This window comes from Haliotis asinina, chromosome 6 (genome assembly GCF_037392515.1).
Source record: "Haliotis asinina isolate JCU_RB_2024 chromosome 6, JCU_Hal_asi_v2, whole genome shotgun sequence".
NCBI classification, from domain to species: Eukaryota; Metazoa; Mollusca; class Gastropoda; order Lepetellida; family Haliotidae; genus Haliotis; species Haliotis asinina.
This window is the reverse complement of record NC_090285.1, coordinates 33873519-33896716: the sequence shown is the minus strand read 5'-3', so window position 1 is coordinate 33896716 and position 23198 is coordinate 33873519. Positions and strand designations below refer to the sequence as shown.

General features: G+C 38.4%; 2 protein-coding genes across 3 annotated transcripts in view; one reads left to right on the top strand and one right to left on the bottom strand.

Annotated features, from left to right (window-relative positions):
• Positions 1-789: 789 nt before the first annotated feature.
• On the bottom strand, positions 790-14525 carry LOC137287065 (mitochondrial carrier homolog 2-like). Its single transcript, XM_067819181.1, has 12 exons — positions 14404-14525; positions 12529-12613; positions 11883-11989; positions 11233-11322; positions 9178-9235; positions 8457-8508; positions 7273-7332; positions 6960-7053; positions 6414-6446; positions 5585-5652; positions 5101-5167; positions 790-4743 (listed from the first exon to the last, which is right to left on the bottom strand). The coding sequence occupies exons 1-12, from the start codon at positions 14491-14493 to the stop codon at positions 4639-4641; spliced, it is 909 nt and encodes a 302-aa protein (XP_067675282.1). The 5' UTR covers positions 14494-14525; the 3' UTR covers positions 790-4638.
• Positions 14526-18476: 3951 nt separating this feature from the next.
• The window catches only part of LOC137286325 (cation-independent mannose-6-phosphate receptor-like), a 62282-nt gene continuing 57560 nt past the window's right edge, over positions 18477-23198 (top strand). For both annotated transcript variants that reach the window (XM_067818114.1, XM_067818115.1), the window contains exon 1: positions 18477-18641. In XM_067818114.1, coding sequence (XP_067674215.1) covers positions 18487-18641 — 155 coding nt within the window. In that variant the 5' untranslated portion in view covers positions 18477-18486. The remainder of the gene's footprint in view (positions 18642-23198) is intronic.

The window sequence follows — 23198 nt, the reverse complement described above, 5'->3', positions numbered from 1 at the left end:
TATATATTTAGACGTTTCAGAAAAATGACCCTGGGGATGTAAAAAAACGCGGATTTCCGCGGATCCGCGGAAATTTCTCATCCCTGCCACCAAGGAACTTCCTTAAGCTGTTATGGTGAAGGGGGAACATGATTTATGGATATAATTGTTTCTGGCGGTGGGTGTGTGTACATCCTGACACAGTTATCAAGCAATCTGGTACCCAGGGAATCTGAGATATCAATCATGGAACTCTTTCTCCTCCAGCAGATGCAACTACACATAGGGGCATGCCAACAATGGCTGGGCAAACAGGTCCTGTCAGCATCCCAGCAGTGACGATGGGAAATTGAGATAACCCTAGCTCCATGCTGCTCCATGAGTTTGGACTGGTCTTAAGAGACCCATGCTTGTTGGTACAGGGGATGTAAGAGGTGACTAACAGGAGGATCCAGGCCTTGCTCACTTGGTTGACACGTCATGGTATCCCGTCTGGGTAGTCAAACCTCATGCTGTTGAACACTGTATGGTCTGGTACAAAATTGATTATTTGCAGACTGCCATCATATAGATGGAACATTGCTGAGTGTGGCAGTTAACAAACAGACAAACAAAAAATCCTAAACACACAACAAGGGTCTATTATTATTAACAGTTGAACTGCAGTGCCACAGATCAGAGGTTACCACGTCTCTTCAACTACTATGGCAAGGGTTGGACACAACTTATACATCTACCATAGCCCCACCTATGAATATATATGAAAGAATATATCTGAATAATTATTCAATGAAAACTCATCAAGTGGCAATGGTTTTACTGCTGGCTTTATTCCAGTAACAATGTGTTAGTAAAGGAATTCAAATATATATTATCCCCAGTCCTCCAACTATCTGCACCTCATGAGTTGGTAACACAGTTGGGTAAACACCTTCATCCAGCAGTAAACTCCCAGTGTCTCCACACAAGCTCACACTCCAATCAAGGGCTTCTCAAAATAATCATTATCTAATTTCTCAAAATAAAAGTAGCTAAGCAATGTAGATTTATACTTAACAATCGAAAACCCCCATAGCGCTTCAGGACAGACAGTATGCTTTTCTTCTGATGTTGTTTGCGCTGCCTCCATCTTATTAAGCAATATGAAGCTCGAAACTGCAAGCATAACCTGCAATGCTTGACATTAACTTGTTTCTAAATAGCACTTGTAACCTCTATAATCACTTGCCAACTCTGCACTCTCCTGGTCTAATTTCTCTACAAATTACATAAATAAAAACAAGTTTCAAGGTCTGTGATGTAAACAAAGTCAACTTGGACTTTTCAAAAAGAAACAAATATTTTTTCATATTTTCCCATAAATTGACCCTAAAATTTTGAAAAATATCTGTAATTTATAGTGCAAACCAAGAAAGTTCTCATTTCCAATATTAGCTTGGTCATCTTGGACATTTTATATGAAAACATTTTTTTCTCCTATACTGACTGAAATGACTTCTTTTTCTTCAGGCTTATGCATTTTGAAATATATCTGTAAACATTTCCAATATTGGTTGACTCTCCAACTTTGACTTTTAGAGCCATTTTCCTCACTATCATTGGTTGTACTAATGTTAATGAACAGGAAATCATCTTTCTGGCTATGGTCTAAAACAAGCAAGAAATCCCGTCATATATCAGTCAGTTTCATCAACACAATCATAGAACTTTCTTAATATACAGGGTTCTGGCATCATGATAATAGTTATTATTTCATATTTTTTTTCAACATCTTGAAGTTTGGGGACATTGGCAAGACCAGCTAAGAGTTTCTACAGACCAGAAAACTATGATTACCTACATCATAAGAAATGCAGAGGCTTCTGCTATAATATGTAATTGAAAAACACACCATGCCGCAGTTAAGTAGTGCTGAAGCGAATAAGCCTTAAGTAAAACATTAACTTGTCAAAAAAATACATGACTCTTTTTTGGACCTTCTTGTCAAAACCAGAAACTATTTTGAAATATGATATGTACCTTAACAGAGAGGCCAAGTAGCCACAAGTGTGTAACAGTAGAAACACCTAGGAACTGAGTTCTGAACTCTGTGACTAGTCCATCTAGTCTGGTTGTGAAAGACAAACTCATATAGAGTTACAGGTACTGTTAAAGCCTCACTACACAATCATGGAAACTGGACTCCAGTATTGTAACATTGGAATTTGAGTGAACTGAGTGAATTTCATACCAACATAAATATCATTAATATACAGAGACAGTCTTATTATTAAACATCATATTCAAATATCCTTCATGACACCGAACACTGACAAACATTAAGGGCTATCAGAAGTGTAACAAAGAGTAAGTGAGTTTACTTTTTACGCTGCTTTTAGTAATATTCCAGCAATATAACAGCAATAAGAAAATAGGACTTCACACATTGTACCCTAGATGGGAATCAAACTCGGGTCTTCGCCGTATTGAGCGAACAGTTTAGCACTTCATCAAATGTGTTACTGCTGTAGATTTACCCTACTATACCCAATATAAACCCACTTTCAACATTTGCACACGCACTTTACATACTACTGTGGAAGCTGTCTAAACCGTCAATCATTGGGACTGAAGAAATGATCCGGTTTAGACAAAGTGATGGATTGTAGAGCTGATGGTAAATGTACAAGCCATGGATAGGGCTGAGATTTTATGCCGGTATTTACAACTTGCCGGAATGGCCAGATGCCAGTTTTGACAGCTTCCACTGTACCCAAATCCTAACCTGGATCTGCTATGGAAACCTTCACTATTAACAACCTAGATTAGGACAAAGAACTGGATCAGCTTCTTTGTATCACATCAGCAATATTGGCTGTGAATAGGACAATAGGACCAGCACTTGTCTCTGAAGCTGTTACATCATGGTCCTGCTGTATAGCTGGACTGTCCCCAAGAACAACTAGCATGACAGGTCTTCACCACACTCCCTCCTGCTCACAAGTCTTCTTATCATTCTGTGTTCCCATACATGCTAGCAGCAAGCCTATACATGGCCACCATTTCCTTGTGACACTGCACATGGGATAGAGAATGGACTTGGTAATGAGAATAGTTGTACACAGGTGAAACAATTAAATCCTGATTGTGTGAATGTCAAGTGAATGCTTTGACCACTGAGATGTTTCACTTCAACATGAAAAAGTGACATGTTTCACTTAAAATGGTGTCTCTCACATAAGGGTATATCTGAGGGTTCACAGATTGAACTTTAAGTGGAGTATGACATCATCGGTGTAGCAGTGCTGTAAGTGCTACAGAATTGAGGGGCAAGCAATTTAAAGAGATCTGACGTGAGAAGAAAGATACTTCAAGTGGTCTGACTGTTTTAACTATCTTCTTTAAGATCCCAGAAAACGACCACTCAGATTAATTAATGGTCCAATAGACAATGTTTCCTCTTTACTGTCTCAGTATTCCCATTAACATGGCAGTATTCTCATCTGTACCCCTCTCAATACTGTACCCCTGTATTCTCAATACTGTACCCCTGTATTCTCAATAGTATTCTCAATGCTGTACCCCCTGTATTCTCAATGCTGTACCCCTGTATTCTCAACACTGTACCCCTGTATTCTTGATACTGTACCCCTGTATTCTCAATAGTATTCTCAATGCTGTACCCCCTGTATTCTCAATGCTGTACCCCTGTATTCTCAACACTGTACCCCTGTATTCTTGATACTGTACCCCTGTATTCTCAATACTGTATCAATGTATTCTCAATACTGTACCCCTGTATTCTAAAGGCTGTACCAAATACTCTGATCATTCAGGTCCCAAATTCACATTATGGTGCTGTAGTCCACTGTGATCGACTTCTGGTGGATCCCAGCAGGTCCCGCCTCTCAAGTTCACACCAATCCAGGTGAAGGTGACATACAATGTTGCTTAACAATCATTTAGAAACCAACCAAACACAGTAGAAACTGATTCAGTCTCTGTCCACGCAGTCAAAATATGTACAACCAAGGACAAATTAACTGGTGTCAGGTTATAGGGAACATGGGGGCAACAATAAATTATGAACTATTGTTCTGCAAATTATAATATATCCAGTTGTTTGTGTGATGTGAAGATGTTGGCTGGTTATAGTTTACAGTGAAACAATGAAGTATCATTAGTTATCAGTGACTTGTTAAAATGAGGAATTCATCAACTGAGATAATTTTACTAGGAATGTTCTGTCCAGGTTACCAGAGATCAGTTCAGGTCAGGTCCACAAAGGTTAGGTCGAACAGGTTGGGTTAGGTCAGGTCCGTCGGGTTGCGTCTGGTCACGTCAGGTCAGGTCAGATTGGGTCAAGACAGGTTAAAAAAGTCAGGTTAAATGGGACATGTCGGGAAAGTTCTTGTCATGTTATGCTACACAGTCACATGCCAGGTCAAATTCGACAAGACAATTCAAACAGTCATACATATTTTTATCATTTACCCCTATCATCACAAAAAAATCAATAGTCACATACACGTCGTCATCAAATGAGAATGAGCAATGGACACTACAGGCTATTTACAGTTGTATCTATGTTTGTTACAAGGGCCAATTTTACAAAAATATGGTAGGATCCTCCGTTCATTATGCAATCCATGTGTGTGGGAGGACAGCAAGAGGGCGGTCTCACTGTAGAAATCTGGAGTTAGCAGGGTAGGGTTTTCCATCCATCAGAATCAGTGGTCCCTGGTAGTACCGCCAGAACATACTAGAGCCTCGCTTCAGGGCACCCTGTGGGCAGAACATACAGGTCAGTCAGTGATGAGTCAGTGTTTAGGAGTAGAAGGATTCAGGAACTACCACTTTCAGCACATTTCAGCAGACTATTTTAATTGTAGTTAAGTAGCAGGCAAATTGGCTGTCATGTAAAAGCAACAATCCATAAGTCAGTGAGTTTTGCCGCCACAGCGAGATGAAATCCATGAAAATTACGAAAGCTATGTCAACCAGTCTAACCCTCAGATTCTGATTAATCTCATTAGGCATTACAACAAACACTGTGTTCTGAATGCATCATCATCATCATCATCATCATCATCACCACCACAACCACTACCACCACCATCATCATCATAATCATCATCTCACCTGTCTCCTCAACTGCCCAAAGCACTCATACCAGCTGCCATACTGCACTCTACCAGCAGCTTGAAGCCTGGAACAAACAAGAGCAGTTATTTTCTGGGGACTCACCATCATCAACATTCAAGCTGTATCACAGCATCCTGCTGTTATATCCAGTGGTTCACCATAGATAGACTCCAGTATTTTGTAGAAACACTGAAGTCAATTATTTAGGTCCTATTCTTCACCATAAAATAAGTTTGAAATAATTGGTTGAGCCTGTCATAAAATACAAAACTCTCATAATTTACTTATGTCTGAGCCATTCCTGAAAATATTAGCTTCATCATTCAGATGAGCATTTTCATCTTCTTATTGTGCAGCATCAGTATCCTGCACTAAACAATTGGCTTGAGGAGCAATAAATACAACACACAAACCCTAAATAGTCAGGAGTTCCATTACTCTCTGGATGACATTTAATTGCTTGACTTGCTTGACCACTTACCCTGAGCCATTAATTGCCATGATGTTTGTGACAAGGGTGAAGGGATATGTCAGATGGGACACAATCAACTGAAACGAGACAGCATGTTTGTTTGTTTGCTGATTGTATAATCATCTATATGACTGCAGCAGTTTACTGAACAATCCACTGATCAATGTTATGAGCAATATTTGTGTTTTCTGAGGAGGATGAGTTATTGAATCAACAAGTCTGACAATCTGATCGATTTCATTATCGACCCAAGGTTAAAGGAAATTTAGTAACAATTATTCTCCAAAAAATAAATAGAAAATATTGAGAGGTATAACAACAATTTGCATAAGGTTAATAACAAAATACAAACATGCTTTTAGGCATGTAAGAGAAATGATGCCTTCACACGAAATATAAACATTGTCAGGTTAACTCAGCATGCATGAGTGTTGTTATACACTGCTTTTAGCAACATTCCAGCAATATCAAAGTGGGGACACTAGGCATCACACATACTCATGTGAAGAATCAAACATGGATCTTCAGCCTGACAAGCGAACACTTTAACCACCAGGCTACCTGGTGCCACTAACGATGTAAGACCAGTAGACAGAGATAGATTCCACTTCCGGTGACAATGTAACATATTTACACACATAACTTGAAAACTCTGCTCATTTAATGAATATATGCATTACAGACGAGAGTGGGTGGTCTTATACTGTTGCAGTTTTTTCATCTTATTTCAGCAAAATTCCGCAATATCTCAATGGGATGTCAGAAACTGATAGCAATATAAAATATGGACCTTCAGCTTGCCAACTGAACACCTTAGAGCCATGTGCCATGTACTTACCCCACATGCTGCAGCAGTATATGACTTCATGTCCTGAAATTATATGTCAGAGCTGTGAGTCAGTGAGTTTAGTTTCAGCAATATCTAGCAATATCCAGCAATATCTAGCAATACAGTGATCAACAGATGAAACTATAAACAAATCAGAAAAAGAACCATGAGTCCCTGCATTGACTCACAGCTGTGATACTTGCACCATACACCAATTTTCTAAACTACTCTAACTCAAAATCAAAAGATACATACAATTATCTACATAGCAACATTCATACTGTATATCAAACTGTATAGTGTTACTGTATTAAACACCAAACCAAAACAGTTTAGGGAAGAATGACAATATTTTCACTGACAGCTTGTCAAAAATTAAATCTAACCTTACAAATCATTGTTTGATATTATGACCAAGATCATCAGGTACACGTCCACAATGACAACAATTACAAACACAACAGCAAATTATAGTGTCTGACTCATCATTAACAACAAGCATAGTTTGCTGGTGGCCAGTTCTAACCCCAAATACCACAGGGAAAGTTGTCTTACCTTATCCTCTACTAAGTACTTGTTGACTAACTGAGCAAGGAAGTTGGTTATCCACACTGTGATCACCTCTCCCACCAGTCTGGGTACAATGCCACTGTAAGGTAATATCACAAGAGTAGATGTATTCCTACATTCTGCCTGAGGGAATGTTCTGTATTATCACAAGCAGTCATTTTGTATTCCTAGATTCTGAGTGATTCGTAGATTGAATTCCCATGATAAAAATTGTTTTGGAAAGTTTTGTTCTATATTTTCATACATAATAAGACATGTTACAAAATGGCATCCTGTGGGTGTTCCATGTTGAACTTACGCAAAGAAGCCAAGAATTCCATCATTCCTATAGACAGCTCCTATAGATGACCATATGGAACTGAAAGTGGAAGGACATTAACACTCAACAGATGATCTGAAGCAACATCTCTACAGCAACTATAAAGAGCCAGAATCTGAAAGCCTCACATAGAATAACACTGCACATTTATATGTTATCCATGGTACCATCTGCTGTCATTTACATGACTTCAGAAATTGAATCAAATCCAATGAATGGTAAGCACTACAATTTAGTACAAACCACAGTCTAAGAGCTTCAAAAGGGTCCAATTACATCCAAGTTTGACATCAATCAATATTTTGTTTAAGTGACCCCTAAAATAGACCAATCACTTCCTTGTAAGTTATGCAACAACCAGAGACTCCCAATATCAATCCCAAGATTTATGAGGCTAAGGCAAACCTCTAAATCTGAACTTTGTACAACAAACATGGTTCCTGAAGTTGGACAAGAAATGGCACCCTGGGTGGAGTTCTTCAAAGCGATCATAGCGCTACGACAACTGTAAGTCTATGTTAAAGTGTGGGAACTATAATCTCTTTGAGGAACGAGCCCCAGGCTTTCATCATAATGGAATAGATACACAGTATCCCAGATAATCCCATCCTCAATATCTCCAGGGTATACGTTCCGATAAGTCTCCACTATACCCTGGACGCATCTACGGCTCTGCCCGATAAATTTATTAACTCCCTTTGCTGGCTCCGCCTTCTTACAGTAGCCAATCAGCTAGGCCGCCATTATAACTGATCTTGCCAGTGTCAACAAAGGTAGCGGTCGCAACTGCAAAGGTTTGCTCGCTGTGCATCCCAGATTTTAGGGAAATCATACAAACAAATTGACAGGTCCGAAACTTTAAAGCAACATATGCAAGAACGCCTTCTACCTCTGCCAGAGAACCTCTGAATGGTTTCTGTTACCAAGTATAATCGGTTAGATAATTCAAAAAACAAAAGTGAGTTGTGATTGGTTCGCTCAACTTCCTAGCGTAGACACCTGACTGGATCAAAAGACAGTCAAGGGAGGTAATATATTTATCGGGCAGAGCCGTAGATGCGTCCAGGTTATAGTGGAGACTTATCGGAACGTATACCCTGGAGATATTGAGGATGAGATAATCCATGCTGCCTCTATTATGTCTGCACACTTCCAGTACTTACTTGTATTCTGTTTCCTTGCCTACAAACTGCACCATACATCTCAGCATAATCACTGAAAAAACATACACAAAATATTACTTATCTAACCATTAACCATACTGAACAAAACTTAACCTGTAGTCAGTATTATTAGTTTGTTTGTTTGACAGACTGGAGGTCATTTAGCATTTTCAACCAGAAAGCTCCAAACACATGACAGCTAATTTTCACTCATGGTTGGTTGGTTGATGATTTAAGCATCATTCAACAATATTCTGGCTATAAAGCGGCTGTCTGTAAATAATCATGTCTGGACCAGACAATTCAATGATCAACAGCACAAGCATCAATCTACGCAACTGGGACACAATGACATGTGGCAAACAAGCCAGTGAGCCTGATCACCCAATCCCATTAGGTCATCTCTAAAGACAAGCATGGCCTGCTGAAGACAAATTTCCAATTTGGAATTAATGTTGATGTCAGAGGAAGATCCCTTCAGCAACCCATGCTTGCCATAAAAGGTGACTATGCTTGTCGTAAGAGGCGACTAACGGGATCGGGTGGTCAGCCTTGCTGACTTGGTTGACACATGTCATCGGTTCCCAAGTGTGCAGATCGATGCTCATGTTGTTGGTCACTGGATTGTCTGGTCCAGACTCGATTATTTACAGACCGCCGCCATATAGCTGAAATATTGCTTAGTGCGGCGTAAAACTAAACTCACTCACTCACTCCTTACCATGGAAAGGATGACTGGCTACAATACCCAAACATCTACCAGCAGTTTCTTGTGTGGTCTATTGAAAAAACACAGGAAACAAATTACATTCCACAAATGATTCCATTAACACACAATAGAAAGGGACCAGCATTATAGGAAATTAGCAGAGTTCAACATTTGAAAATTTTAATGTAAATTGTGTATTTATATACTTATCCTATCTCACAGTATGCACTTCTCGTGATGTGACACCGAGTGGAACGCTATAAAGGTTTTCTCTCTAGGCCTCTCTTGTCCATCCACCTAATCACTAAATACCACCCTCACTATAAGACAGCATTCCAAACTCATGCAAAGCATGCAACACACTGCACCCACTACCCTGACAATGATCTTCAAATCATCATTCTCTTTCTTGGAGCCACTGAGAATATTCATCTAGATCTGTGTAGCAGGGAGGAAGCGCAGGAATCCTTTGCGTGAGATAGGATAAGTATATAATATTCAATTTATATCAAAATTTTCAAATTTTCAAACTTATGCTATCACGATATGCACTTATCCCAAGGCTGAACGGCGGGAACGCAGATACCCTGTGTCTTGAGAGTACGAACAGGGGAACCGCGTAGACTAGAAACAACCATTGATACTGATGCACAAGGGAGGCCTGTTATGCACGCATGCAACTCCTGTGCTTGTGATGAGTTCCCCAGAACTCCTAGACTTACTAAGCATGACTTCTAGGGAGATGGGCGCTCCCGAGTGATGTGGTGTTAGGACGCAACCTAAAAAAGAGGGACGTAGCTCAGTGAGAAAGATGCCACTTCGCAATGATTTTCCAGGTACCCCCGTAAACTAAATTCAGAGACAATGATCAGGCCAGCCCTTGCTTTGAGAAGACCCCAACTGATACTGATCAGAGGCAGGTGAAAGACAAATTAACACTGTCATTAGTGTCAACATGGTGATTCCATATCATGCATCAATCACGTAACTACAGTGGTATTCGTGAATAATTATTTGTATTTGCTACCCAATATTTGAGATGCATATTATATTTGCCACACAGCGTATTCGTTGCAGCCGTAATGTTTACATTTTTCGCACCTTGAATCCCAACACTATCCACACACGGCAAATGAGGATCGTTAGTCAAAAAAACTTTGTGACAGCAAGTACATGTCTTCCTCTTCTTCGGATCAACCTTGTCCATTTTGTAAAGTGTAAGAAAAACCGCCACACTAGTGTGCAACAAGAAATAGAATAATGATTCAAAGCTAGTCACATTGATAGTTGGTGAAGCTTGTTGCATGCTTTGCCTGAGTTGGGAAGCTGTCTTATAATGAGGGTAGTATGGAGTGTTTGGGTGGATGGACAAAAGAAGTATAGAGAGAAAAAGTCTACAGCATTCCACTCAGTGTCGAATCAAGAGACAGAAGTGCATACCGTGAGATAGGATCAGTTTAAACATATAACAGTGACATATCAGTAGCTATACCACTTGATATTTTCATATTACAACAGGAATTTACAGGATGCAAATTTCTGCGTCCTACACAAATGAAGATTGACAGTGGATGCTAAGAAATTTATTAGCACATACACAGGGATGCAGAAAAAGTCCAAATACTTTTGTAAAAATTCCAATCAAGGAACAATATCTTATCACTTAGTTTGCTCCTGCCTGGGTTATGGTGTGATTTGCTATTTCATTGCTGTAACAACTGATGTGTTGATCATGATAGACAATACAATGGCAGTATTCATAATAATACGTAAGTGTCTGACACCTCCATTTTGCTGACCAGGAACCTTAAAAATTATAAGCATGAGTCCCAGGGACCCTCAAATAAAGGACTAGATGTAAATCCCTGTTAAAGGTAACTACCTATAAAGAACATTGCCTGATAACTGGCATTCTACTGATTTCAGATCACTTTTCCTTTTAAAAATTAGGCCATAAGTAACTATTTTAGGGGCATATATCATCAGGCTGTGTTCACATATCTCATAAAACACAAATGAACTCAGAATATATTCTACTATGTGTTAAAAGAAGGAGCTGATCAATACCTCTTTGCAGAATGTTTTAATCCACGTCACAAGTTCATCATCAGTACTGGACTTCTGTTCTTCTTCAGCTTTATTCATCTCTTTAAATTTCTGTAAAGGTAATTAGCAGTAGTGAGTAGGTGAATATACCTTAAGATCTAACTCATCACATCAAGCTGCTTCAGCAGGCGGTGTAACGGTCGATAACGTGACCAACTACTGTCAGGCTTCAGCGACACACAATCACCCAGGTCCCATATCCCTTCAGTAGAGACTGACCAAAAAGGATGACCCTGGATGCCAATGTGGGAACCATCCTTTAATCATCACGAACCATATGTAGGCCCCACAATGGTTAAATTCATTCCACAAGGTTCTATCTGAGCAAATTCCCAGTGAAACATTCTGCCAAAACCTTAAGCAAAGTCAAAGTAATTCTTATGATAAAATGGCTATTTATGTTCATAATAGAGCCACCTGGCCAGAAATCTGTGACCAATAACTGATTTCTGACACAGTGGTTACATCAACCTGATGATCCAAATGTTTAAGATATTGCTGACAAAGTTTTCCTTGATCAACACCTACATACCACATATGAAGAGTTTTAACATATTTATGGTGTATAGGAGTCACATAAACAAGATTATCAATGTCTATAAGTTGTGTACCTCCATCACAGTATTCTGGACAACATTTCCTAATGTTCCGGACACCACCCTCGGGAACACACCTCTGTACAATCCCCAGAATCCATCATATTTCTTAATGTACCCAACTGAAAGTAAAACAAAATGTTTAGGAAGTATAGAATATACAATAGGAGGTCAAAATAGGGGATGGAAGGATACATCAGCGCATTCCATGTTATGATACAGTACACAAAGAATCTCTTTCTGTTTTGCTTAAGTACTTTAAACTGACTCAATGACACTTCATTTTTGTCAGTCAAACCTTGCGAAATGAGTAAGTCAAGTGCAGCTAACCTTTCAAGCTTGATGCTACAACTGTATTTTGGAATTACAAAAGTATTTCAAGGGTATTTGTCAAGTGTTTGAATAACACATGATAAAACCACTATGATGTCATTCAACATGAGCATTAACCAATGATATTAAGAAAGCACAGTGGAAAGAATGAAACTTTTTTGTACTGATACACAGTCATAGATAATTGTCCCAAAATTGGTTTATGTCTTACAGATGTTAAAAATTACCCCTGTGAGGAATATCAGTTTCCATTAATACTTTTCTGACATCTGAAAAACAAGAGTTAACTTATGCACACGCCTAATGAACATGTAAAACTGGAACTTACCATACTGTAGTACATTTGGGTATACTAGAGACTCCTTGCCAAGAATGGACACTGATGGCTTGGGCTTCATAGGCTCATGTCCGACCTGAAAAATGCCAGAATTTTGTTACTCTATACAACTACGGTCTGTGGATTGCAATCAACAACCATTCTTAATCTTGTTTTATAAATATTTTAATAAATAAGACTCAAAGGCACATTTTTGTGCCATTCCATTTCCTAAGCAGTGCTGACAAGAACAGCCAAGATTAGTTACATGACAATCGAACAAGTGACATTTTTCTTACTGCTAAATGCAAAATAATTCAGGTGTGGAAAAATGGAACTAACTGAGTTTGAACATGCCCTCATAGTAACCTTTGAACTTCTTTGACACAGAACTTAAAGATCTGTGGCAACATGTTATTCCTTATGGAATATATTCCAATGATATCAGTTCTGATAACTATTTTGAAATTCATGTGAAGTGCACTGATCAGTTGAAGACACATGCAGTGAGTCTATACATGTAGTAAAGTTCATATTTGTGCACATGTTTCTTCTTTGGAGACATTCCCTAAGTGATCATGCTCACATAATACCTAATCCAAGTACATGGGTACTGTTTGGGGAGAGTGGCTATATTTAGAGAAGTGTAAATCACTAATTAAATACCCAATAAAATGCTTTCTGGACAACAACCCTTTCCAAATAACTACACAATAAGTAGCTTTAGCCAACTCACAAGACAACAAGGCGTTCCAGATTCTACTGAGGACAAATGGCATTCATTCATTCATTTGGGAGTAGCACACTTTTTACATTTCTATAACAATTTCATGGCTCTGTACTTTTCTCTTCGTAAGAGTTCTGACTGTACCCCCTGCCTGAAATTTATTCCATTAACAATAGGATTATTTGGGGGATTTAGGGTAGGTTTAATGTCAGGTTTTAGGGTTAGCCGAGACCATATATCCCAAAGTGAGCTGAATTCGACGTTCAGGTGATTTCGGCAATTGCATTGCTAGCGCTACATTGGGGAAGTATGTGTGTGATCAGAGTGCACAAACCATTTCATCAGTAGGGCAGATGCCCAAGTCCTGTCATGAGATGTTTCATTGACAATTGAAATCCAGAAGTTACAATATGTAAAGAGCAAATAAACATCAATATTATTTACCCAAGATCATTAATACCACTTCAGATGCAAAATCAATTTCCTGTTTAACAAAGAATAGCGAGGGAAATTTGGCAAGATCAGTCGTCTGCTAGTGACAGACTATGTACGAAACAGGAAGGCACATGATCAAAAGATAAAAAAGATATTTAAGATAAAAAGTACGTTTTTGTCTTACATCGTCAAGAACCCCTAACACCAGGATTATAGATGGTCTCTGGGGTTAGATTCTGAGTTTTGATTTAGGCCAAATTAGAGTATACGTTTATGTTTTTATCAAAAACACAGGCCTATATACTCCGGGTAAGAATGATTAAAAACAACTACGGCGATTATGGACGGAAATATTTCCGTTTTTATACCAATTCTAGTTTATAGAATGTATATTTAGGGTTAGTTTAGCTACCTGAACTAATTTAGGTGAGGTATGCATGTCAGTTTCTCATTTTGCTTTTAGAAGGGGTGGGGGTACGGGTGGAACTCATACCAATGTTAAGGGACAAATCTGCTGACAATCGATCCACATCATTGGAGATACGTCAATCTGTATCTCTGTTGTGTTGTACATGCAAACAGTGGCATATATAGCTTTTTACCACGAAATAACAAGCACTAGGAAGCTCCCCCGTTTGGGTACTTGTGAAATAATAACGACATAGGTTTGCAAATTGACAACTAATAATTTGGTACATTTTGACCTGAACACATCCAAAACATACCTGAATTAGGACTTTTGCATAACCAAGCGGGTGCAAGGTTGCAGTGACCAATGCCCCTACCCCATACTGAGCTGCTAGAAGAGCCGACATTTTGGATATCTAAGGCAAGGGAGATAATGTGTGATTATTCGGAGTAGTGTCCCTTGGGTTATAGCCCTCCTGTTTCTGAGCGAACGCATTCGTTGCAATATCAGATTTGACAAAAGTCATCTATATTTTTTATTTACATATAAAAGTCCACATAATTAAAAGAAAACTCCAAATGTAGTTTCGTGTATATTTTTGCATGTGTCTTATAAATGGTGAATGTTGGGAAATTTCGAGGGACCTGTCCGGTTGGCGATAAATAAGAAATGTAATACCTAAAATTTATGGATGGCAACTTCCAAACGCGTTGCAGGCCATTTTATCATGTAAGTCCGATAGGTTGCTAAACATTATATTTAGAGTGTGTTCTGGGGATTGTCCAACCCTTTTAGCAGCAATCAGATTTCTCGGCTCCGTTCCGCGATTTGTCGGTCGCGTCCTGATCGAAACTCACACATCAAAACATATAGCGTCACTAGGAAGAGCACCCGTCTCGGTGAGTTTTGTTTTAAGTTTCTACTGTTTTCATTTTTATAATTATCCATCTTTGTGATCGACTTCTTTTGTTAGGCTATATCATGAAGCGACGATACTGTGCACAATTTAAAGATGATTTGATAAAGAATGTGAGTGAGTTGGCTAAAGCTACACTTTATTGTCATCTTACTTTTCACATTAGTTACATGTACATGTATATGAAACAATAAGTAATACCGCCAGAAAACCGTTCAGTGTGAATCATTTCCCCAAATAAAGGGTCATTTCTTACGGTCATATAGAACTGTTCAGAACAAATGGTATGCCATAAAAATTCAGCTGTCGCCTTAGTGATATATATTGCATTCCTGGATTGTCTGTTGATTTCAACATGGATAGGAGTAAATATAATTCCCTTCCTCGTTCGCATAACGACATTTTTAGGGAACGAGGAACGAGTTCCTGCATCGGTAGTCAAATACTTGAAACACGTAGATCTGGTACATGAAGTGTTTCATAGACGACCCAGAGTGGGGATGCAGGGGTGCTGTCCTGAAGTTTATTAAATGACCGTCCAATATCTTGAGTAACTGAAGTGTCCACACACACACACACTTTTTCAACAACAGCGCGCACACACACAGACACACACACACCATCCCCTCCCCAGCTCAAAAACCTGTCTATTCCGAATGTGTTTGAATTTTGGGATTACTGAATTGTAATATTTTTGTTAATATCGCTCATGTTCGGCCACAACAGATAGTTTACATTCGACCAAATTACTTAATTCAGGGATAATCTACAACACTCTCTATGTAGTCTATGCTTAAAGGGGCACTGATGCGGAGCAATTTCCGTGGACTGGTGTAAACTTTTGTTATTGTTTTTCTCCCGTGAGTACCCGGATGATATCCCAGAATTCATGACTGGTTCGTGACCTCTGCTGCGCATTCCATAAGCGCAATTGATAGTTTAGTTATAGACAGATCAACTTAGGTGAGGTCATTTTTACTTCATTACAAATGTATTATGAAAACAAATGAAATACTTTGAAGGTTAATCATCTGCCAGTGGTAGAAATGGTAAAAAACTATCAGGACAGAAAAATAACGAAGCCAATGTACCTCTCTATATTTTGTCTGATAAACCTAATTAGTTTATTGTATATATGATATTATTATATCATAGTTGTATGATTCTGAAAATTAATAAAAGAACACACGATCTGCTTATACTCATAGTAAATTTCTAACACAAAAGCAACATTTATACATTGTATAGATTGCCAATGTGGATCCTATTTCACACACATACGCGATCTAGTGTGTGTTTTCTGTCATACAGATTCTGCTGAATGCTACAACAAATAAATTAAAACAAAATGCAAATAATGAATGTAAAACAGACTAATTTTATAGCAACAATGTCAGGCTACTACCTTGTTCAGGAATGTATCCATCAATATCCACATAAAAGAAATCGTATTCCATTCATCTGCAGCTGGTAAATAATCATGCTCTGTGTCGCGTGTCTTACAACTGTCTAGTTTGCGAAAAAGTAACACATCGTTTCACGTCTTTCGATGGTGAAAAACAGATAAACCTCTCATTGGTCTCCCAAGATAGCACACCTGGCAACTAATTGTATGATGTCCACTATTCTAAGTAATTTAGTTAACCAATAATGAGCAATCAATCAATCAACGCAAGGGTGGTTAATTCTTTGAAGGGAGGATGTTGTTTTTGCACTCACTCTTTACGACAGGGTGTAGTCATCTACACACACTGCCTTTTGACAAATCCGCTAGAAGATACAAGTAATTAATCAATCAGTGTGTTATCGGTTAATCCTTTGATCGATGTTTGTTTTTGTAACTCAGCTGATAAACCCTCTTGCATCACTTACATGCACATATTACATAACATGCAAATACATTTGCCATTACAGACCTTAATTTATAATGCTGAGTATTTACTCCAGACAGGAGAAATGCCAAATTTGAACCTTTGTTGTGTAACCGAAGTGGTGTTACTACTAATTATACCTGTTATAAATTCACTAATTGACCGTCCAGAGAATGATGACAAATAACGCGTGTAGGTTTACACCATCAAACGCGAGTTACAGCAAGGAAGATGTAATATCTGTGTCGCACGCAGCCTGAAAATACTTATGGGACGAAACTGTTTTGAGGATACCAACGGAATTTCGTTACATAAGGAATACACACAGGCCTTTGCTGTGTACTTGGGTAAATAGGTGAAATAAGGGTTTTTTAACGTAAGAAAATTTTCAGATTTCTCTACCAAATTCAAAGTCATCGTTTTTCGTTTACGAATTCAAATAAATCAACTGTGTGTTTTTATTATCATAAATAATAAACCATTGTAGCCACCATAGCTACCAAAACTTACGTATGATATTTGCTATCACAGCTGAACCAACACTCAAAACTACCTATATATAAAGCTTTGCAATCTTCCGTGCTGAAACAAATGGCTTGCTATGTGCCTGTAGACATCATATTTTCATGTAACATGATTAAATATCGAGGTTAAAAACACAGAAATAGGATCAAATTGGATCAGTAACTATACCATCAAAGCATCCGAAAAGAACTACACTGCTGGGATATTTGGTTACGATCAGACAAGGAATACCATGGATATTTTTAAACAAATGGCATATGATGGGCATCCGGCCTCCTGACTGTTTAGGTGAAGAAATTCTGCTAATATGGACAGGAGCCCAGTTCCTTTGTCCGTCACGGTCGAAGGAGCTTGCGCTGACCAATTTGCGGTTTGGTTTCGTAATTATACCCTTGGCGAGAAACATTATTCGCTCCGCATCAGTGCCCCTTTAATTCAAGTGCATGTATGTGCATTTGATGAAGCGTCCGTGGAGGTGAACATATACTTTTAATGTTATTTTAAGGGGTGATGGTGTAAGTCCTATTTCAACGTGGACAGTAGTTGTTTCTTTGTGTGCATGTGGGCGTGCGGGTGTGTCGCGTATTGAGTGAGTTTAGTTTTAAGCCATATTCATCAATATACTCCGTCTATACGCGGTGGGTGTTTTAATCTAGCGACGCAAGCAGACAAAGATAATTGTGCCTTTCGTGGCATTCTGAGTATCAGATAACACTAACGCATGACTCTGAAAATAAAATGAGTAATTAAAAACATTTCCGTGTTTGATACAGGGGCACATGACAAATGGAAGGGTAACTGGGATGGGCCCAATCATTAAACTCTTACCCTATGAAGAATAGGGTCTAAATGTCAAAGATATACTGAATTAAGACATACTTTTTATATGTACGTTTGTGCATGCTGAAGTATACACAATAAGATAAACATTTACTTAAAAGATTGAACCTTAGAATTATCTCGCGTTCGAGTCTCGACAATGAAGACAATCCAGTCACGTGACAAACAATCGGTCAAAGTCCCGTGACTATCATGTGATCAATTATTAATAAATGCGCGGTACCCAACTGCGCACAGTGTTGTGAAAATGGCGACTGCCAGCATGAAAACTTGTCCGTGCCCCGGACAAACGACGCCGCCAAGTACACTGCTCTTCGTTTTCATAATAATTGTTGCATCAGTATCCCAGAGTTTTGGAGATGACTGTACTATTCAGGGATACGATGTCAAAATGCTTTCAAAGTAAGTACACTGCTGAAAATCAAGGATGTCAAAATCACATGATAAAACGCAAACATTACACCAATTTCCGGGTACTTTAACATTTAACAACATTGGTCATATGGACAGCCTACATCCCAGTCACACCTAGTCTGCTTCTTACACTTTATCTGTTGCCAAGATAAATGTTATAAACAGGAAGAATCATTTTAAAGTTGTTAATGGCACTGTCAGTTGCACGTAAAAGAAATAAAGATCACACGTTGACGAGGATACAGTTTGCGTATCCAAAGTTAGTAACAAGAGTTGTCCTTGGTCATAATAACAACCTATAATAACTCAGGTTTATGTTATTTACTTAAAGTATCCGAAATCGTTTTGAATTCATAACAGCTTGCAGGGAGCCTATATAGAGAGATTAGATTATTGTTAATTATCCCTGCAGCTTGACAACATTATCACAAACGCAAATTTAGCAGATGACATTCATGAGCAAACTTGCAGTTATGTGTTCTCAACTGCTGGCCACTGACTAGGCCCTCTTTGGTTGCAGCCACAGATTTTGAGATATAAGGTCATGTCTAAGCTGCAGTTATATGATATAATATTAGCTGAGTGACATGTAAATCTGACCCAGGCTTCAGTTTATGGTATGAAGACATATTCTTTAGTTAATTAAGAAGTAATGTAAAATGATTTCTAATGCACTATTAAATTGAGATATCAGTGTAAAAATCTTACAATTAGTGGGCTGTACAAGTCAAACGTTTTCTTTCTAAGTGGCGAACATATTGTTAGTTGAACATGGAGCTGAGAAAATTCATATTGAATGTGGACAAGATGAAAGTTTCAGTGCCCTTCTATATGACTGGCCTGTTCATGTTAAAGGAGTTTATCTTACCTCACACATAAATGTTGTTTTCTCATTGGCTAAGCCCTCTTCCATTATTTGCAATGTACCCGCTGCCAATAGCAATAAGCCATTTTCCAGTTTCGCGACAAAAGTTCGTTTAGAGTGATGTCCCTTTGCAAAACCACATGACCGCGGGCAAACGGTCAAAACAAACGGCTGTCAAATTTTGTAACGTGTTTGACGGTGCGCCGACCACTATCTGACGTGTACACTGAGAGAAGTTAAAGATGCCTTTCCACCACTGTTGCTATGGCTTGTGCAAGTCTGATAACAGGTACAAGGATCGCCATGACATGGCACACGCATTTTGTTATTGCTTTTCCGAAACCGAAGAGTCAACCGGAGAAATGTTTGTCCATAACTGCAACACAGTACAGATTGGTTATACATATAGCAACATTAAATATATTTCCATTTATTTCCTGTTGTTTGTCATTTATTTAAAACCAGATTATGTTATAGATTATTGACCACTTACAGACTAATGTATTGAAAATCCCCATATATCCTCGTTTTTCTTTTTGTACCTGATTTTCTTGACTTTTAGGTGAGCCAGTGGCACAGGCTCATCATGAAGTCTTGGTCTTTTGGTCCAAAGGGAAGGGCCATCAGTGATGCTCTTTTTCTCAAAAGCTTCAATATAGAAAAATTTTGCTGCTATATGTCTGCAGGCTCCATCAGAACTGAAATATGTGAAAAGAATATTCATATAGGGTTTTATTTTTCAGGATAAGGGTTACTTCAACAAATATTGAATATGTAATCTTCATGAGCAACATCAATAACTACTTTCACAGTATTCTGACTACGTATACAGAAATATTAGGAACTTACAAATATTGGCTATGATCCACTGAAACAAGGATATAAATGCTCATTGTTCCCAAGAGTTTGGGACTGGTTGTTTCTTTGCAAATTGAAGACAGTTGGGAAATTTGGCTTTAATGGTATTTAAGCTAGTTTAAGTTTTATGCTATGTAGTCAAAAACAGCCAATCCATTTAATTTTAAGGATCATTATGAGATTTAGACCTTCCCAGTGTTAGATCACTTACCCTCCTGGGCACTGACAGTAAGTGGTCTTAATGTCAACATTCATTTTGTCCACAGCAATCCATAGGTTGTAGAACTCGGACTTTAAGTAGGTCTTGTCCCGTTGTGTTGGCTTCACCGATGCTTTAAAAATTCCGACGGTGTCGGTAGCATCAATATACTCTACACTGTTGACATGCCCATCAGCATACAAGCGATAGTCTTGAAAAGATTTGTAGGCACGGAGCTTCCTTCTGTCGTAATCGGGCCTGAACGACACCAAGTAATTAAATACGTCATATATTCCAATTTCCGGGGATTGTGACAAATTGTTAGAGTAGCCGGGTATGAGGAAGGGATCAGAATTAATGTTCAGGTGTGATAGTGTTTGGGATGCGCAGTTTACATCGGAAACATCATGCAAGACGGGCAAATTCAAGTTGGCAACACACTCTCACAAAGTGATCATTTCTCGACGAATGTAGCCTGTAAATGCCACACCACGATCTTTCAAATACATTTTCAACTGTGGTACAGTCTTTGACGAGAACATACTTGATATTTTCTTCAAATAATGATAGCAGGCCAAAGGTAAACAATATCGTCTGTTGACAAAACAAACGGAACGTCAACCTGACAGCTGTTGTTTACGTGTCGTCATGCCCGCGGTCACGTGTCACAGAGGGCAGATAACTCTAAACGGCAAAACTGGAAAATGGCTCATTCATTAGGTACATATTGGTAATATTTCTATAACTGTAATAACATTGAATCATGCATGATGCTCGCAAATTACTGATGTTTTGCAAATGCAAATTGATGGAAGGGAGGAAACTCAAAATCTATTTTCCTTGTGTTGTCTCCAAAATCTATTGATACCTGCAAAAAGATTTGCCTTGCTTTCCAATAAGTATATTTTGACACAACTTTCAAATGTAGCCCCTGTAACAATATTAAGTTGGTGAATTTTCTCTGCTACAACTTTACCAAGAGTAAGACAGTACTTATGGGAAAAACAGCAAGATGCAAGATTTGAATCGTTTGATTCACTCTGGTTGACTGAAGTGTGCGATCTGATAGCCAGATCAAACAGTTCAAAATTAAGATTGAGGTGGACAGTAGGCTCAGGGAACATCAACCCATGCCCCTTTCATTACCAGTGAACAACTTGTAATGTAACTTGATGTCAAGTCATCCCACAATGTCTGTACTGTGTCATATTGCTAGGATTGACCTCTTTGGTTTACCTGTTTGGTCATGTGGAAAAGAAAACCAACCTCAGATGAGAAGGTCTGTGGTTCAAATCCCATAACAGGACTGAGACTTTATATCATTTATGACAGACACAACATTTTATGATCTCCATTGATTTATGATGTCATTACGACCATGATTACATTCCTGTTGTTAATGTTTTCCTTGTTATTTCATATGCCACATGAGGTTCACATGTATGAAAAGGCAATGAGCAGGACAAACATGACAAAGTCCTGTCAGTACCTGAAAGCAGAGCATTTTTTTAAGAAATAGTTAACATTGCATACTGGTAAACATCAGCTTATCAAAGAAGTTTCTGAACTTCATAAGAAGGGACTCCCATCATTCAGTCATTACTATCCCTGTCATCATGGCTGACAGAGAAGTCATATCACCCATCTAAACATATTATTGGTTGATGGATGCAAGTGATTTTCTGTAAATTTTATGTATTTGTACTAAAAGTACAGCAGAAATTTACAATTAGTCATGAAAAATGTCATGACAAGAATGTAAAAAATAGTGAAAATGTTTCAAAATATCTAACACACTTTTAACTGTAAACAGGTATGTGCTTCTTTATGTCATGGCAAGGACACTGTATTTGTGCACTTAAATGAACAGATCTGACAGCTGCAAAATATTTTAGGTGCACCCAATATCAAATCACTATCATGCTTGTTACACAAGCAGTCACAGAAATGGTCATTCAGAAATTACAGACTTTCAGCAAATGCTAGTCTGATGATTAGACTTTTCAGTTAATGCCTGCCCCTATTACACAGATGAAATGTCTCACTTAGACAGGGAGTACTAATTAGTCATTGCAAAGTCAAAAATGGTGAAATATGGATGCTTTAAACAGTACAGGTATCCCTTTAAAGTTGAAGAAGTGCTGTTAGGATCATCATATTTGTCAGCATTCATGGTAATCAGACAGAGCCAGATATATTGATGATCACACAGGTTATCTGGGAGCAGTTACCCAGTGATTGCTGATCACGGCTCGAGATAAATCTTCTTGCCGCTATGTGTGTACATGCATGTTGTGATTCACTTTGGGTTGTTTACTAAGGGTATGGATGATATTTATACCCCCTCAGATCTTGTCAATCAGGTGTTTACAAACCTGTAAATGAACTATTTTTATGAACATATGTCTAAGGTTATTATGTATAAGACTTAGCAATTATTTGTCATTATTCCCTGCAGGTCATTCATTCATTCATTCATTCATCTGTCTCTGTGTGTGCTTGTGTGTATGTGACATACTTAGACATACTTAAGTCGCTAATTTAGAAATTGACACTTTCCATGATTATTTCCAATAAATTTCTGCGCCAGTACATTTTCCAAGGGAATATATTTGACCGTTTT